Source organism: Sitophilus oryzae, unplaced genomic scaffold, assembly GCF_002938485.1.
Source record: "Sitophilus oryzae breed Bouriz unplaced genomic scaffold, Soryzae_2.0 scaffold_1184_pilon_pilon, whole genome shotgun sequence".
NCBI classification, from domain to species: domain Eukaryota; kingdom Metazoa; phylum Arthropoda; class Insecta; order Coleoptera; family Curculionidae; genus Sitophilus; species Sitophilus oryzae.
This window is the reverse complement of record NW_022145820.1, coordinates 791,700-811,319: the sequence shown is the minus strand read 5'-3', so window position 1 is coordinate 811,319 and position 19,620 is coordinate 791,700. Positions and strand designations below refer to the sequence as shown.

General features: G+C 31.5%; 2 protein-coding genes across 5 annotated transcripts in view; one reads left to right on the top strand and one right to left on the bottom strand.

Annotated features, from left to right (window-relative positions):
• The window catches only part of LOC115891501, a 58,718-nt gene extending 57,571 nt beyond the window's left edge, over positions 1 to 1,147 (top strand). For all 4 annotated transcript variants that reach the window (XR_004051869.1, XR_004051871.1, XR_004051870.1 and 1 more), the window contains exon 3: positions 695 to 1,147. Coding sequence is in view for 1 of the 4 variants with exons in the window: in XM_030911964.1 (XP_030767824.1) it covers positions 695 to 882 (188 nt within the window). In the remaining 3 variants the exon portion in view is untranslated. The remainder of the gene's footprint in view (positions 1 to 694) is intronic.
• Positions 1,148 to 6,175: 5,028 nt separating this feature from the next.
• Positions 6,176 to 19,620, bottom strand: part of LOC115891556 — a 145,593-nt gene continuing 132,148 nt past the window's right edge. Inside the window, exons 5-6 of the mRNA XM_030912043.1 lie at positions 14,037 to 14,131; positions 6,176 to 6,391 (exon numbers count right to left, since the gene is read on the bottom strand). Coding sequence (XP_030767903.1) covers positions 6,282 to 6,391; positions 14,037 to 14,131 — 205 coding nt within the window. The 3' untranslated portion in view covers positions 6,176 to 6,281. The remainder of the gene's footprint in view (positions 6,392 to 14,036; positions 14,132 to 19,620) is intronic.

Below are 19,620 nucleotides of genomic sequence, written 5' to 3'. Positions count from 1 at the left end.
TATATTTTTTTACTCGGTAGTTTTATACAGGTTTTATACAGGTACGGACGACAAGTTATCTCTCTTCAAACCCGGTAAAATTTGTAGTTGGTGCTCTCTACAAGTAGGAGTCATATTGACATCAAAATCAAATTTCTCATGTCATAAAACTCCCAGACAACAATTTTCATTCAAATAGTGACCTTACTTCAGAAAATATTTGGAAAAAATCGAAATAAAAAAGATTTTTCTCAAGAATTTTTTAATTATTTTTACTTCCAGAATATGCTTTCGAAGTTTTGCGGAATACAGTTCGGAACACCCTGTATATTAGACATTAATATTATATTATTATTTGGAAATTAATTATAATTTGTTGCGGCTTAGTTGTAATTTGTGGGTAATATTTCGTCCCATTGCTGCCAAAAGTCACTAATTTACTTCTTATTACTTCCGAGAAAAATGTGTCTAAAGATGAATTGCATTGCATAAAGATGTTATAGTTAGTAACTATTCGGTATTAAAATAAAACATAAATAGCCAGAAATCGTAGTTAATGACTTTGGAATCGATTTCCCGCTTCAAAACATAGTTAGTGATTGAATTTGGTTGTTCGGAAAAATGTTAGTTAGTGACTTTTGGCAGCAATAGGACGATTTGTAAACTATATCCCATTATATATTTTCTTGACTGATGTTTCTCTTTTTTGTTTCAGAGATAATTAGATATATAGAACTAGCAACGGAGAAACTGCTTATTTTCATCTACCACACTGCCAGATATCTCTTAGACTTCAGTACCAACGTCTGTTTCGGAATAGTAATTATTCTCTTAATAGTAAAGCATTCTTTGCGAGGCTACACCGCCCAGGATTGGAAATATTATTCCACGGCTTTGTTCTGAAATGGGGAAGGTCCACAGAGAAATTAAAACCTCATTTATATGAGTCTACATCAAAGCAGATATGGCAAAGTTGAATATATTGCAGATATGATCTCAGATGTAATTAGACGAACATTATCAGATTGAAAGCCAGAAAATAGTAGATAGCAAGATAAGGTTTTGTGGAATCTGATATGGAATTAATTACATCAAAATAGAATTAGAATATTTAATATTAATAGGAATTGTATATAGAATACGAAATAAAGACTGACTTTTGTAACTATTTAGTTGTGTTATTATATAGACTTCATTTTTAATTATTATATTTGAAATAAAAGGAAAATAAATTGTAATATATATCTGTATTTTTTTAAACTATCAAGTGAATATTTTTATAGCGACTAGATCAGAATAGAAATATTTTGTGCAAAAAATGGACAAATATTTTTTGAGTAATAATTTAAGTAATGTCAATTATTTAATTAAAAAAAGTAAAAGTTTTTAATTGTAATAATTTTGTTAAACAATATCAAATTTTACCATACATTTTTTTCTTATCATCGGATGTTATGAAATAATGTATTATTGATAGCTTACCTTTCCTATTATTGTAATTGCACATTTTTAAATTTTGCATATAACTTTGGTAGATTTTCTTTTGATCATTTATTAAATATAAAAAAACTTGGAAAAGATAAGACGTATTGTCAAGGAAGGAATTATTATTTATATAAAATAACTCAATAAATATATTTTGTAAATTAATGATTCCATTGAAAGGAAATATAAAATGTTTAAAGTGTGCTCATTGGCATATCGAGTCATTTTGGTATGCCCTTAATCGTAGCCCACAAAATAGGGTGTGACAGTATAGCAACGACGTCGAAAAATAAACAAGTTTATAATTTGTGTCAAAAGTCGTTACTATAAAGAGTCCTTCCATCAGGTATCCAGAATATGAGATGTTATACAGGATGTCCCAGAAATAAGTGCAAGTATTTTAAGGGGTGGTAGATCTCGATAAAAGAAACATATTTTCTCTTTATCGTTTTTCAAATAAGTCCAAAATAACGGAGTTATTTTACTTTGAAAAATTCTAAAGAAAAATTCTTTCGCTAAGTTTTTGAGAACCACTGGATATTTTCTGGATTTTCTTTCTTTTAAATTTAATCTACAACCTATGTTGCCGTATTATCAAGAAATTATATTTTTAAACTAAAAACTAAAAAAATTCCGAATCTTCAAAAAATATTTTTCGCGAAAAAAACCTCATAGGCGTGTTTCTGGGGTTGAAATATACTACCTTGCACTTATTTCTGGGACACCCTGTATAGCATATAGGATAATTAAATACAGGGTGGTCCGAATTGTATTCCGGAAACTTTGGCAGCATATTCTGTAGATGAAAATAAGTAAAAAAGTTCGTATAAATATGTCTTAAAATGCTTACTTTTGGAGATACAGGGCGAAGAAATTTCATTTTTATTTCGATTTTTTCGAAATAATTTCTGAAGTAACATCAATATTTGGATGAAAATTGGTGTCTGAGAGTTTATTGACATGAGATATTTGATTTTAATGTCAACTTGACTCCTATTTGTAGGAGGTGCAACCTACATAATGTTTTAACGGTTTTGAAGGGTAGTAATTTTTCGTCCGTGACTGTATGAAATTACTGAGTGAAAAAATATACCTAATATATAACCTATATACCAACCACTATAACCTAATATACCAACCAAAACAATCAGGCAAACATTAATAATAACGGGTAATAATGTTGATATTGTCAGTGAACAATCTCCTTCTTAACTATACAGAATTCGACTAAATGAGATTAGCTAGTTAATAAGCCTTCCAAGACTAAAAGTACTCTATTAATAAATAATGCTTTATTATTAAGCATTTAGTAACGATGAAGGTATAACCTGGTCAGCTTCGCATTCTCTACCTCTTACTTCAAAGATGTCAATTTCTTCTTCTTTTATAGTTTACTCCAATCGTGTTCAATCTGCTTGTTATCCTTAGTAGGACCAGCTCTATTATATATCATTGTGGTTCCTGTAATAAACTTACCTTATCTTAGAAGTGTTAAATAACTGAAAAATATCATAGACCAGATCCTTGTTGCAGTAATTACCTCAAAATCGACTAGTTGCCGCAGATAATCTATTGCAGTGATTTGTTTAATTCACTAGACCTTAAAAAAAATCAATATTAAAAGATGGCAGTTTGACCACACAGGCAACTGAAATGTATTGACTTCAATCTCCGATGGTCTTTTAAATAAATATACAGATAAAGAGACTATGCATTTATAACATATACTATGATTACAGTTAAATATATACACAGTGGTAAGTTCAGTATATACACACTAGTGCATTTTAGTTCGTTCCACTTTTAACAGATTTTGACATTTTTAATTTTTGAATAGAACATCAATTCAACAAATTGTGAGACTCTTATTCTCTATTATTTTCTCTTTTTTCTCTCTTAATCAGTTACACATTACTACAAAAGACCCAGGTAATAGATGTCATCAACAGAGTCAAATCACTCAAATGGCAATGGACAGGACAACTGGCAAGAAGAATAGACAACAGATGGATCACGGAAATTACAGCATGGTACCCACGAGGAATTAAGAGAAGAGGAAATAAATTGAAGAAGATGACCTAACCTGAGATGGGGCCATGATATTAGGAAATTAGTAGGGATATAACTTGGGCCCGATTAACCAACAATAGACAACAATAATAGGGTCAACTACAAAGAGAGTATCTAAATATGCGAGGGGGCTATACCATAATTGGAAATGTTAGTAACCAATTATTAAATATTTTAATAAAAATCTAGTAAAAGGGAAAGGGATGTGTGATTAAAACTTGACCAAAAATTCCATAGTTTATTTTTAACGGACATTATAACATTAAACTTATTGATTTATCTTTTAATTTGAGGCTCGCTTCTTTTACCTATTTTTTTTGCTTTGTTTCATTTGTATATTAATATTTAAAAAAAGGTAAATAAACTATTTGAATTTGAATTTAATAAAGCGTTTTAGTTTAATTTACTATTTTAGTTAGTGGTTTTTAATTAATGACTGTTAATGATCCCAATCTTTTTAGTCTCGATCAAGAATTCTCCAGAAAAAATATTAATTAAAAATATACTTTTTTTAATTAATATAGTTAATAACTTAGAAGGAACAATGCAAATGGCCATATTCACGTCACGACCATTATTCTAGAGAACGGCAAGCTTCTCTTATGCATTTTAACTCAGTAGGTATCTCTAGGGAAGCTTGGGTCAGACTGCAAAATAAATCGTGACATTGTATAATGAGAAAACTAAATATACAAAAAGGTGCATAATTGAAAAAAAATACGTCTAAAGAATTTAGTCTCTTCAAAAATGTCCTCTAGGTATTTCGCCACCTGCATAAAAAAATAAAGCAAAAATGAATGAGGATTTTTTAATACATATAATATAAATAAATGTATTGCTCAGATATGTAGAGGTTAATAATGTATTACTATCGTTCCCTTGATTTTGATAAACATAACATAACTAAAAGGAAATAAAAAATAATAATATGCAGAAAGTTTGAGGTTATTTTGGTTTTACACTTGATTAAAGAACCTGTCTGGTTGTCTACTCTATGTTTCACACGAATAAATATTCAATACATAAACGCGGATTTTTCATCCAAAAATATTTTCGTCAAACGTATTACAGGTATTACATATTTTAATATGGCAACACTGTTGCTTTCAGATCCACACCGTCTTCGATATGCCTTCGCTGTCCGAATTAGAGAAAATGAGTGTTTTATGCGTTGATCGCAGAACGATTGGTGTCTCCACCGTACAGCACTTGAGACGTAAGCGAAAATCAATCAACCTTGTCACGAATTCGGCCATTACGTTGCGCATCTTCCCAATTCTTTCAATTAACGGTTTTACCTCATTAGATATTTGTTATCAGGTTGTAATTGTTAATTTTGAAGTTTAACTTAGGCTGTAATCCGTTGCAAAACCAGGCGAACCAGACAGATAAACTACGGTAAAGAGCGGTTTCTGAAAAACATCGGTTTGATACGGAATGGTTTGATGAAATACTGGAAACATCAAATGTTGACGTTTTCTAAATTTCAATACCTCTATTATAAAATTTATCTTTTATGCATTTTTAATGTACCTATTCTGTGCTTTTACGTTTGCTTCTTTTTTTCAATGGAGTTTAATATTGAACAGTACTTTATTAATAAACTGTTAAACTCGTTAGATAACTCAAGTTAATATTTGTTGGTCCAATATTAAAACAGATCAATAATAAATAAACAAATCTACTCAATATTTATATTTTTATAGCTTACAAAACATTCACGATTGCTTGTTGTCTTGTTTTCCATGTTTTCTTTAATTTTTCCTGACTTTAAGAAACAATGGCTGCATGATAAGTTTAAATGGTCCTAAAAAGTAATTCTATTTAGTTATTGAAATTTATTGACCTTTACTGCCTACCTCCATTGCTTTTGGATGTAAATACAAAATAGTATTACAAATTTTAGAAATAAAATGAGAATTTCACGCGAACTTCCAATATTTGCTTGATTTCTCACATAAATGACATTGATTGACAAACAAAACCAGAAAAACCAGCCTTCTCGCGCTGGTTAGTTTGGTGACAGTTGTAACCGAATTTTTCAGGAACCGTGTTCCGTAATAAGAAAACTTTCAGGAAACCGATAGAAACGGAACATAAAACCATAACCAAGGTAAGCAACGGAATACACCCTTAATATAATGTCATTTTGACTGAACGTAAATCTTTAATATACTTTTTAATAGAGGTATCTATTGAAAAAATATATTCTTGATTAGTGGTATTTACATATTTTAAATAGTTTTGTTTTTCTTCTTTGTGTTTTCTTGTTTCCGTCGACGAGAAGAGATATACTTCCCGAAATGTTAACAATTTTTGTCCGTTAGGGAAATTTGTTTTATTAGTAAAATATCCCTAACAAGTTGGTATCCGTTGGATTAACGCAACGATGTTTACAAAAAATAACTATTTTACTTTGTACATTTTCTCAAAATGCAAATGGTGAAACACCCAGAAGATTTTCTTGAAGAGATAAATCCGCCACAGAGCTAAGAATTTTTTTTAAAGAATTAACCTATTTTGAAAAAGGGAAGGCCTTTCGAAAAGGAGGGAAGAATATAATAAATAATAATTTATTTATTTAAGTTAATATGTACAATTATAAATCTTAAATATACATACCATATACAGCAGAATTTATATTATGTACAGATAGAGAGAATCGAGTTAATTTAAAAGTATCACATCGATTAAAGGAAACATCAAACGAAATATCGCTATTCGTGTGCGACCAAATAAATTGTTTATCACCTGCAAATATATACAATAATTGACAAACAAATAAATCCGGTTGTTGCTGAAGCGGTCTCGGTGGACTCGACGGCTGCGTTTCTGGTGACCGGTGCGTAAAACTCCACTGAAACAAAACAAACATCGTTCAGTTTTCGAATAAATACTGGCTCCAATTTGCAGTTAAATCAGCATAATTCGACTATGCAGTTTTTTTAAACGACCAGTTCATTAAGAGTTTTCAGGGTCTAATTTGGATCATAATGTGATTTTTTAGGGCTGCCGTAAAAAAACAATAAGTCAAATTTGTATGGATGTTCAAGAATTTTAAATTTAACCGCATTGCCAGATCGTGGAATATTAACTATCTAACTAGATAGTTGTTCTTCAATCTAGTTCCTAAACCCATCAAAATGGTCTAGGAACAAAGACGAAACTGCTATATTTGTAAATTTAGGATCCAAAACAGCATCTATACACTATGCGAAAAACACTTCGAAACAGGTCAAGGTCACATATCGTCGCCCAACTTTGACGCATTTCGATTTATTTCCAGTTGTCATGACCCACTTCGGTTTGCCTCGACCTATTTTCGATTCTTAAAAGCGCTTGGAAACTACTCTTGAGGAGGGCGTGGAGGGGGAGGATTTTTTTGCGTATTTTGTTGCCTCGTTCCATTTTGTTTTGTTTTGAGCTATTTCCAAAAATGTGGCGGTATCTGTATCCGAGGCAAAGGATTTGTTTTCCTAAATCTCAGTGAAATAAGTAAACGCAGACGTCTCTAAAACAGCTGTTGTTACGATGATATTTCGTTAACCCAGATTAACAAAAAACAAACAAACAACCAATCACGGCGCGTCTCGATCTATTCCAGGAAACGTGGGAACTAATTTCTATAACACGGGCTTATATTTATCGTAATATTTCCAGAAATGTTTTGCGAAATGTTTCACGAAATATTTCCAGAAATATTTCGTAAAACACTCGGGGATAGTGTAGAGGCTCTTCAAGATTGGTATGCAGTAAGCCATACGTGGTCTGTCTTTTTTTCTAAGTTCTTGCTTTTTGCCTTTGCTGATAAAATGATAAAATTCCTAAGTATCTGTGTTGGCTCATTTTTACGTTAAATAAAGAATATTCAGATTTGTAAAACTGGCTCATTGGTGCACCGGCTTGAGAAATGCTCTCTCTATCTCTCTTGACTAATATACCGTGTGTTGCATCGAAATACGGGAGATAGGAAATCTCATGTAAATTTCGCAAAGATCAAATATTATCTCCCCAGATAATTGTATGCAAAAGTTTTATTAGGCTTTTTGAAAAGGCGTTAAAGTTGAACTTTTTTCTAGAATTTTGTTTCATTTGGAATAGTCTATTACGCTGTACTGTTCGGGTCACTCTCAGGGGTCGGGTAAAGCGGTTATGTGGCCGAAGGAGATATATATTATATTTCAGAAACATTTGTGTTTCAAAACACACGTGCTTTGATTAAGGCTTGATTAAGGTTTGCAGAGCTTCAGCATTTGTCATAAAATAGGGAGAAATTTGTTACAAAACCATATAAATTGTATATCACTGTAATCACAAAACTTCAGTCTATTTCCGTATTGTAACGGAATTTTAAATTATATCTTTATTTTCGAGAAAATTGAGTACAAACATAAGGAATATTTTGTTGATGTTTGATCATCAAAATCTTAAAAATAAAGAAGTTGTCTAAAAATGCGCTACTATACGGATATAGTATTAATCCTTTATCTTTAATCTCCTTCATTTGTGTAAAAATGCCTAGCCAGTTTTACATAAAACGTTAAATGCCAAACGCATTATTTCCTACTCTTTCGGACTAGTGAAATGAACTTGCAAATAACTTTTAAAGTTTAGTGAAAAAGTAATATAATCCTATATTTACTGAAAAGAAATATTTTCTGGTAAAATATAATTTTTATACAAATAACAAAATACTCTTGACAGAAAAATCAAAATGTAAGACCATTTAGATTCAAAAAAATGTCTATCTAAATGAAAATAGTGCGTCATAGATAATAAAACCAGAAAAAGAAAATGGAAGTGTGGTATTATTCTATTCATATCGAGATGTATATGTTAAACTTTGTGCCTTTTTATAGAAACTTAATGAAAATTCATATTGTTAGTGGAACTGAACTATTATTTTTATTTTGTAATAAATTCTCATATTGATCTACCGTTAAGTTTAAATGAATCTAATTAAACTAGTTCATTATATCAGATTTCGCATCACAAGTGGAAGTCAAGACGTTAGGTTGATTGCTTAATTGGTCTTATCAAAATTAATTAAAACACAAACTCACAAACTAAAATACAAACTGATAGTAACTACTTCGATTTTCAACTTAGTTGCTAAAATCTTATTTTGTGGTGGAGTGTTGTGTTTCCGAAAGCTTTCATGGAAGACTTTCCATTCTACCTAAAGGAATAATTAATTGACTTCATTAAATATATTTATAATAATTTTTACTGTATCTAGTCTTTATACTAAATGAGTGTTTTCTATTGTTAAAATGCTCCTTATTGTAAAATAAAAATATACAAGTTACAGAATGAAAATTAATGTATGCGATGACTATTAGAGCTACTATTAAAAAATATACGTCCATTTATCCAACCCATGGAATATTGGCATTTTAGATGTTTTTTAAAGCAACAAATGGGGGGGGGGGTACAAAAGGCACTAGTGCTAAAAATGATAATATTGCAAGCTCATTTGTTTACAAAAATAAAACTATTTAAATATTTGTAAAAGATTATATCAATTAAATATGCCACCATTATTTCCGCTCAAAAATTGGTTAACTACATACTTTATTGTTTTAGTTAATATTAGTTAATAAATGTGGATTTGAATTAGAAATCAATATAATGTAAGTTATGAAAACGAACGTCTCTGTTGTTATATATCAGCATTCGTCAAAAAATTAAATAAAATTTATAAGGCGTTACTTTTTACCACAATGTCTAAATATACACAACATATAATAGTCAAAAATAAAAATATAATCAAATAATAATATAATCCTTCTCCATTTGCTTCTGTCTTTCACATTTATTCTCCACACATCCACTCTTATCCTTCTCAAGTCCTCTTCAACATCCTTTTTCGATCTGGTTCTCGGTCTACCCCTCCTTTTCTTTCCACCTATTTCACGTTTCATTATCATATTAGGAATTCTTGCTTCAGCCATTCATTCAATGTGTCCCAGCCATCTCAATCTTTGTGCTCTTGCTACTCCCGTTATACTCGGTGCCCGATATAGTTGCTTTAGTTCTTCATTTGTTCTTCTGATCCATATGTTTTCTTCTTTCATCCAAAATTTTTCCTCAGTATTTTTCTTTCCCAAATCTCTAGCTTCGAACTTTCCATTGCACTGAACGTTAACGTTTCACATGCATACAGCACTATTGGTTTCGTACATTCTGGTTTTTAAACTTCTAGAGATGTTCTAATTTCCTGCCATTATTTTTGCCATAATATCCTGAGTTACATTTAGTTTCCTTAGAAATACGCCTCCTAGATATGTGAATGTATCTACTTCCTCAAACTTGTATCGTTTTCCTCTCTCAGAATTCATTTGTAGACATCTTCTGTTCTCAAAATCCCTATCTGACCACTCCATAAATTTCGTTTTCTTCTCATTAAACACTAAGCCTACTTTTTGCGCTTGATTTTCTAGTATATTGATGATAGTATATCCGAGTCACCGATATCAGTTCTTTCCGATCTCATGCTAAGATAACTAAATCATCTGCAAAGGCTAAGCATTGGTGTCTTTTTGTATACAGATCTATATACACTGTCTAAATACACATACAAAATTCAGTTTTTTAGAATTTGGAGCAATCATTAATAATCAACGTAAACAGTCAAATAATGTAGTTTGAATACTGGGATCATATTATTTAATTTATATTAGATTAGAAAGTTCAAAAAAGAGACTACAATAGCAATAATATTTATTCTATTGGCATAACACTCAACCTGATTAAATGGCATTTATTTCCCTAACGTATTTTTCAGCAAAATTTCCTCGCCAAATATACCCAGCTTTCCGTTAAAGAAGCACAGCTCGTCTCTCTAATTTATTTTCCGCCCATAAAAATATTTGTTTAGCTCTGGCTCTCCAGAGGTTTCATTTCCTCTTAACGACTTTGAGCAAAGCGGGCCCATTTAACTGCGAAACACCTCGTATCCAATTTCTTGGCAAGACCATTTTTTTCCTCTCTTTTTTCGTATACTTCACGTAAATTGGGCGACTGTCGTCTGTATTAATGTAAATAAGTTCCTTGATCCCGCCATTAGATAGGTAGGCAAAGTGTTTTTACTTGAATATCAAAATACTTGACTCTCTTTTTGTATCGTCATTTTCTTAGACAGCGGTTTATGTAAGTTTGTTTTTGGCAGTAAGAAATAAATTAGAGGAGTAAATATACAGGGTGGTCCAAATTGTATTCGGGAAACTTCGGCAGCATATTCTGTAGATAAAAATAAGTAAATAAATGAATGCCTTTATTGTCAAAAATTTTTACAATTTGTAGACAAAGGTAAATTAAACAAACAAAAGAGAATACAAATCAAGTACAAAGTGAATACAAATTACATTGTCAGTCTTATTGTTTAAAATAAACATTTATAAATGTTTACAATGTCAAAGAATAAAAAAATAAAAATAAGATTCAAAAATATTTATTATATTTATAGTAAATGTAGTAATAGCAAATATTAGACCAGTGTTTACAAGATTAAATTCGATTATCAAAATATTAGTCATTTACGGCGTGGAAAGCCACTGTTCACAAGTTCCTTTTTAGTTACAAATATTTCTTTTATTTCGTAAATTACTGTGTGTATGTGGTATGAGTAAGGCCTGAGTGTGATCGGGTACTTAATGAACAGCAACCAGTCATACACTGCGAATTTCTACTATTCTCATTTCAATTCAGATAAGAATTAATTACCTTTTCCAAACAACACAAATTCTTGTAAACAAAATGTGACATCGAATTTGACAATGACAAACACGTATTTTTGCTGGTATTTTAATCGTAGCTTTCTCTGGACTGTATTATAAATTTTTAGTAATTTGAAGGTAGATTTTTGCAAATAACTTTTAAATACCTATTCCAAATAAAACGAAATTCTAGACAAAAGTACAACTTTAACGCCTCTTCAAAAAAGTCTAAGACAACTTTTGCATAGAATCAACTGGGGAGACAATATTTTTTGACTTTTTCAAAATTTACATGGGATTTCTTACGTTCTTTGTTCCAATGCAACGGTATTTATATTATAATATATTTTTGTATTTTTATGGCTACTATGTCGCTCAGGCAAGTTTTGTTGTTCTTAACTGTGTAAGTTTGGTACACGTCGACTCCTCCGGTTGCTCTATATTTACTCTCCAGCCAGAGCCCGCTAGAGAAACACTACTTCCCCAATTAGGGTACGCCCGACAACAACGTCGACAAACTGATTAAATATTCGTCTTTTCTCCCTTGATGGGGAACATAAACAACAAAACAGGCGCTGGATATACAGTTAGAGGGATAGAGACAGTGCTCCCTCTTTATCTCCAGGTGTTTGTTTTCTTCCAGTTTAACGTATTATAACTCAAACTTGATGCACGACAAAAGGTTTGTTCCAATAGACACATTTTTCATGATTACAAAAAATACTTCTTACTAGATATTATAGGGGTTGAGTTGGTAGCTATAAAATAGCGGAAGAATTAAACGTTTCTTTTTTAAATTACGTGGTAGCAAATGGTAGGTTTATTATACCAAGATGATATAACTATTTAAATTAACAACAAATTGATATGATTACTTCAATTATTCTATAGTTGTACACCATCTGTAATTATTGTACACCAAATTACTAAAATTTTCCTCTTTTTATCAAAAAATTGATTGTAATTGTTTTTCGTTCTCTATAGGCATTAGATAATTACAAATCATCGGTTGAGTCGAGACCTAGGGTTAAAAGCGTAGTTTTCAAAGCGCCAATCTTTCTAATTATTTGTTAAAATGGATTTGTTTTGATAGCAACAGCAATTCTACCATGGTATTTGAATAGTGGCCGCTGTCTTGTTTGTCGGAAATCAACGGTAATTAATTGGTCTTTGTTCATATTGACGCAAATATTCTAAGCACATTTAAACATTATTTTTTGTAGAATCCCAAAAATGCACCGAAACCAAGCAGCCCACTCGGGTTCGATATGTGCTCAAGAAATTGCAACCTTTAACCAACCAATTAACTGTACAGTTTCAGACAGCTGCATCTCGAAAGAACAAAAATGTGGCAAGCTTCACTTCTACGTGCGCGGCGAGGATTGAATCCAATTTGTTTTCATGCATAAATTGGACCGAGATATAGAAAAAAAACAACAACAACCAAATTCTCATTATGTATAAACCACGAAACAAATGTAATATACATAAAAAATAAACTTAAAAAAATTGTGCGTGCACTATGTGCGCATATTTGAAGTGAAACTTTTTCTTACTTCCGTCTGTCTGTCTGTCCGTCTAGCCGTCTCGTCTGTCCGTTTGACAACTCCGTTCGGATACCTCTATTCACGTGCCGGGTTTGGTTCCAATCGACCCATAATTAAGAAAAATCCTGACGATTTCGTCTATTTAGAGGCATCAGTATCGGTTCGAAATGTTGAGGGCATCATTCTGTAGCCCGTCCCCAATAATGCTGAAATCGACCCACATTTTTCTATCAAATCCTTAGTCCCATCCTGATGAAGATGTAAACAAAACGTCGTATCCAACTTTGCAGAGTTGGACCGTGTGCACCATCGCACACAAAGCCTACCCACCAAATTTGGTCGCGATCTGACGACATTAACTTTTGACGTTTCTTGCGTCAAAACTTACTGTCATAGTAACACGTGTCACGGTAAAGTTAGCGGTACGTACACGGTAAAGTTGGTCGAATCTATCGAACTTGGTCGAATCTATCGACATACCAAATTTCATTTAAATCGGACGATTTTGTGATTTGACTCATTGATGATAGGGTTTCGGAGTGCACGAAACGTCGTCAAAATATCATGAAAAGAACCAAACTACATTCCGAGTTTCAGCCCCCCAGCTCACATAGGCTCCGAGTTACGACGCTTTAAGATCAAAAAGTCAAAGTTACCACATTTTCTCTTGCGTATCGTGTTGATTTGATTCACTGGTGATGGGGTTCTGTAGTGAAAGAAACGTCGTCAAAATATCATGAAATATCATGAAGCACATCTACATTCCATCCCCCTAGCTCAAATAGGGCCCGAGTTACCACGTTGCAAGATCGTTGCCACTTTTCTTGCACTTGTCTTGAGTCTCGTGTCTCACGGCCATGTAGAGTCCTGTGTCACAGCCTTCAATTTTTACTCCCATCGCGCGAGAAGAATTTTTGAAAAGAATGTCAAAATTTAATTCTATACCTAGTATGTTAAAAATTTATCATTACAATTTTCGAAAATTATATTTTTTTTTAATTTTTGTAATTATGTTAGATTAAAAAATTTAAGTTAGTCGTAGGTACGGCCACTATAAACTAATAATAAATCGAATATTTTTTTCTATTTCTTCTTTTCTATTGCATTCCACTAAAAACAATATTTTTTATTTAAATAATATTTTGATAGGAATATAACTTTTTAGATTGCGCGTGAGCATGACTTAACAATGAACCGTTTTCTGTCGGATTGGAACAAACCAAAAGTGTTTACTTACCGGTGGCTTGTGCCGGTCTCTCAGCCGGCTGTTCCCACAGCTCGAAGGGCGGCTCGGTGGTCGTGGAGGCATCATCCAGCCAAACGTAGGGCGACCTGGAAATAAAACGGCAGAGGTAATGATGGGCTCGCTGTTTGAACTAAGCAAATTGAGCGAAGCGAGGGCACTTTGCTTCCGTGTTTACGGTTTGGAGTTGGTTCGGAGTTAATTAGATCTATTGGGGGAGCGGATAACTGAAGGGAATAGAGGTTAAAGTGAAGAAAAATAAATTTGGAGGTGTAAAAACAAAGTATTAGAAGTTTTAGGAAAGGAGACAAGGATCATATGTTTTAAAAAGTTTGTAATAATTGTCTGCTGAGATGTTTGTTGCAAGATCTGAGCAAAGATCTCAGTCGTAAACCATCTCAATTTTTAATCTAGATTAACAATAAAAAACAAACAACCAATCACGGCGCGTCTCGATCTATTTCACGAAACGTGGGAACTAATTTGTATATCACGGGCTTATATTTATCGTACTATTTTGTGAAATAGCACGAAGCAATCAAGGTCAAATTGTAGTAGCTTCAGAAAAATAAGTAAACGTGTAGTATGGATAAATATCATTAATTTGTAATGGAGTGTAATGTAATACCACTATATTAGAATTTTTTTTAGATTTTTTTTCTAATTAAGTAAATCTAAGTAAATTCTAAAAAAATACCACTATATTAAACTGATATGAAAAAAAAACAGTGCATTTAGAAAACAGTTACCGAAGGTAGATTAAATTGGCTATTCCTCTAAGGTTACTCAAGAATATTTAGAATATTTAATCATTGTATAACATTATTAATTACTATATAGTCAAAAACATATTTACAAAACTTAAAATCGTAAAACTGCAGTGCAATACGCAGTGACTAACTATTCTAGCGGTCCGCCTTTTGTAGGATATAATTCAAGGTGTTAAACTATTTTAAAAATCATCTCATTATTTCTTATTTTTGAATGGACATATATCAAACCATGTTATTATTATATAAAAAAGTATATTTCGATGACATCGTGTCAATCAAATTTTCCCAATCAGCTCGATATATTGAGGATGTTGCCAGTATTACACATCAAGCAATACTACTGTTATTAACATATTAATCAATTAAGGCCGCGTTAACAAACATAACGTATACAATTTTATATACTAATTCATTATAATAAAATTAAATAATAAACATATTGTAATTATATTCCTGCAGATTGGGTGAAAAGTTTATTCTTGTTTCGAAGTTCGTGTTCAAATAATATCAACATAATACCTTGTGAAATATATTATTATATGAACATAAAATGAGATGTAATTAACGACATATCATCGTAACAATAGCTATTTTAGAAACGTCTAGGTTTAATGAGATTTATGAAAAAAAAAATCCTTTGTCTCGGGTACAGATACCGCCACGTTTTGGAAATAGCTCAAAACGAAACAAATTTAAACGAAGCAACAGGGAACGCCAAAAAAATTCCCCCACCCTATTCTCACGAGTAGTTTTCTTTTAAGAATCGAGAGAAGGTCGAGGCAAACCGAAGTGGGTGAAGACTGCTGGAAATAAACCGAAATGCGACAAAGTTGGGCGATGAAACGCGACCTTGACCTGCTTCGAAGAGTTCTCCGCATAGTGTAGAGGCAGTTTTATGAATTTTATATGCAAATGCAAAGTTTTCACTAAAAATAATAAATGTTATATTTGTATTAATATTAAATTATTATAGTGCTTTGTTGAAAACAGTCTTAAAAGGTTGGAGAAAATATATATTTTACTTAACACACACAAGAAATACACTTAATGGAAATATAACCAATAAAATGGAAATGGGAATAGAAATTACCCAGCAAGACTTCTTCCTTTGGAAATCGCTCTCAAAAATAAAACGTGAGATAATAATCTAACGAGTGTAGTGTTAAGTATAAAAAACCTACAGTGTTATTTAATAATATTCAGTTCTTAGTTCCATTAACAAAATTGTATTATGAATATTTTTTCAAATAGATTTTTAAAATTATTATTTTTAATTATTAATAAATATATTTTTCTGTTCCTCAAAAGACCATTTGCATAGATATTAAAATTAATATAAATATCACACAGCAGCCTAAGAAACGATCAATTTTAAGCAAATGTTGGATAGCTAAGGTATGGAATTAAAAAAACCGAAAAATTTGCATTTCACTTGACCTTTACTATTAAATATCACATATCTGGATAATGCTGGAAACCCCAAATATTCAAAACACTTTCCTTATAGCCATAATATCAAATTTTAGGGAAAGGTATTACCTAAGGGTATTACTTGCAAGGTCCTCTTTCAACCCAAACTGACGAACGTGATAAGGCGGGGTTAAAATCCATTGAAACACGAGACAACTACGCATACAAACAGAGCCCTTAAGTCCTCTCTGACGGGTCAGTGGATCTCTTGGTCTGTTAAAATTGATTAACTGAAATTTATGACAGAAATATAGTGAAATAAAATTTGGATATTTTAATCTTTTAATCTATGTTGTGATTGTTGCAAAAAGTGACGTTAGATTATAGATGGAATTAGTATATATTCTACATTATATTTAGGGAAACATCTACTAAAAAAAATAATTATTAAAGACAAAGAATAATGTTTAAATTATTCAGGTAAATTCTCAGGTAATTTCAGAACTTGAATTACATCAGTACATGACTATTTTTGACATTTCCTTCATTGCAATCATTCGGTATTTTTAGTAAAAAAAATAACGTATTATTGGAGAAACAAAGAGCTAATTTTTATTCTGGCTTTGCATATATCGATACATAGTAGGCATTAAACAGTAGTTATTTACAATCTATGCAAATAATATTTAGTTCAATTTACCCATTAAATTGCATTAGGATAATACAAAATTATATGTGCTCTATAATCCGATTGCCTTGAATGCCAACTGTGAAAATAAATCTGAAGCTGTGGCTATGCCTATGAATATATTTAACACGACCTATATATTGAATGGTAGTCAATTATTTATTATAGTATTTATGTTATTTGTTCTACAAATGAAGGGTCGGCCGTAACAACGTTGTATATAACATTTTGCTGAAATGTGATGTTTCCCTAAAACAACGTTTTATAAGCATATTTGAATGTATTGGCGCAACTGGAACTGAAAAATTTTGCCCGATGTCTGGCAATAGGGCGACCTTCAGTCAGTGCTAGCCTTGTATTCCCGATAATAACGTTGTACGTGCGTTTAAGCGCTTAGTAAGAGGGCGGTGCAACTTTCACCTGCGGATATTTCCCACTTAAATAGGGGAAAAAAAGGAAACTAAATATAGAGAACTAGAAACAAAACGCGAGAAAACGTTCAAGAGATGCTGGAGAGCAATATTCTAATTTATCTAGTACTAAGATTTTATTTTGTAAAACCAGTTTTTTGAAAATAATGTTTGCGTTATGTAAGTTCTTTCTTTAAAACCTTTATTAATAAAGTAAATTTATTAAAAAATCATTTGCTTTAATTTAATATACATTGCTTACGTGTAACAACGTTGTAAGTTACATGAACATACAACGTTGTTACATGCATTTTCCACAATAATGACCTCTATAGTTGGATATTTCGTAGTAAGCATTTTTAAAAATTATAAATCAGTATAGTTATAGCAACTTTAGTAAACTATACTAAATACGAAGTTTTATCATCACCTAAATGACCTCTTATCGTTTTTCGTGATTTATTCCATTCACTTCTTTTGTTATATACAACGTTGTTACGGCCGACCCTTCAAATATTATATGTAATATACGGAATATTAAAAAAAACGCGCCACTTCTCTATGGTGCATTATCACTTCTGTTCGGCCATCTTATGCATTCCTAAATAGAACAGTGACTCATCACTAAAAATGATGATGCGATTTTGTTCTTCGCCCTATTGCTATCTGGCTCTGCAACACTCTAGGTGTTGTTTAGTTTTATAGGCCATTGCTGTGGACACACAATTGAGCCGGACAGAAAAAAGTCCAAAATACTGTATTTTTACGTACAAAATTTCACATATTGATGAGTCTGCCGTGTTTTTTGTAAACATTGGTTGGAACTTCCCCTTAAACTGCAAACTTTACGTTCGGTGCTCCTGTACGACATCCTGTACCATAGCACGATGATGTTTCTGAAAGTAGGTTCACACACCAATCAATTTGTAATAGTACAAATCTTTATGGGGAATCTATCTGAAATCTGTAGTACAGCGTTTTGACTGCTATAATTATCTGCGATCATTTTTAGATCAGTACCTAACAAAACTGTTAGAAGTTTTGATACCTATCTAAATATATTACACCTATCTAATATATTAAAACATTTTTGACAAGCCATTTGACTTTTCAAAACTTCCATAACATTTTATTCTTTCGAAAACTCAATTTTTCTAATGTATGGATTCCTTTAACCAGATTATATGCTTCAGAAGAAAAATTCTGCCAATTTTTCTGAAAATCGCGAGATCGAGTTCTATTTCCCGCATAATAAACTTTATCTACTTACTCCTTTTATATGGATTTGAAGTGAACCAGGCTTATGTCGAACAAGGCTTTGCTAGGCTCTTTTCAATATAAATATGTTAACAGAGAGTGCAACAGTTCTTTAGACTGACATACTTAATGTAATGTAATGAAATTGTTGCTATTTTTTTAATACAAACTATTTAATTTTCATAAATTATTCTCATTTGTAAATTTTACATTTACCTATAATCCACTGATATTATTTGAAACTAGCTAATATTTGCCCCCTTTGCTGGATAGAAACATTTGAGACTGACTTGCCTACATTATCAAAAAAAGATGGTCGTATTTTTAAAGGTACCCATTAATGGCTACCCACGTAGAATGTGTCATCGGTTGTAAAAGCCATGTCAAAGTTTTACTTTTTTATGCCTTTAAAATTATTTATAGTTTGAAGTTTTAAAAGTAATTACCTTGCAATTTTATATGAGACCTACATTTTAGGATAGGATACTAAAAGTTCGTCCTTAGCGCGTGTTTATGTATCAATGTACGTTTCGATCCCAGAAACACGAGTACCTGAGTTTTTTTCGCGATTTTTTTTTTAAAAATTTGGATTTTTTTTTTGAATTTTTTTTATTTTTTTAAATTTTTAGTTAAAAAAGATAATACTCGTATATTCATAATATGGCAACATAGGGAGTAGATTAAATTTGCAAGAAAGAAAACCTAGATAATATCCAGTGGTTCTCAAAATTTAAGCGAATTTTTTTTGTAATTTTCAAAATTAAATATCTCGGTTATTTTGGACTTACTTGAAAAACGGTAAAGGGAAAATATGTTTCTTTTATCGAGATCTACCAGCCCTGAAAATATTTGCACTTATTTAAGACTCACCTCAGACTTCAGGCACAAAAACATTTCAAATTTATTATATCAGACTAATAACTATCCAGTCAGCATGTTCAATTTTTATCAGTCAAATGAAATCAAATCAAATCAAATCATTTATTGCATGTTAATAGATACAAATATCCTTACACAAAGTCATATTTTGTAAAATTTAA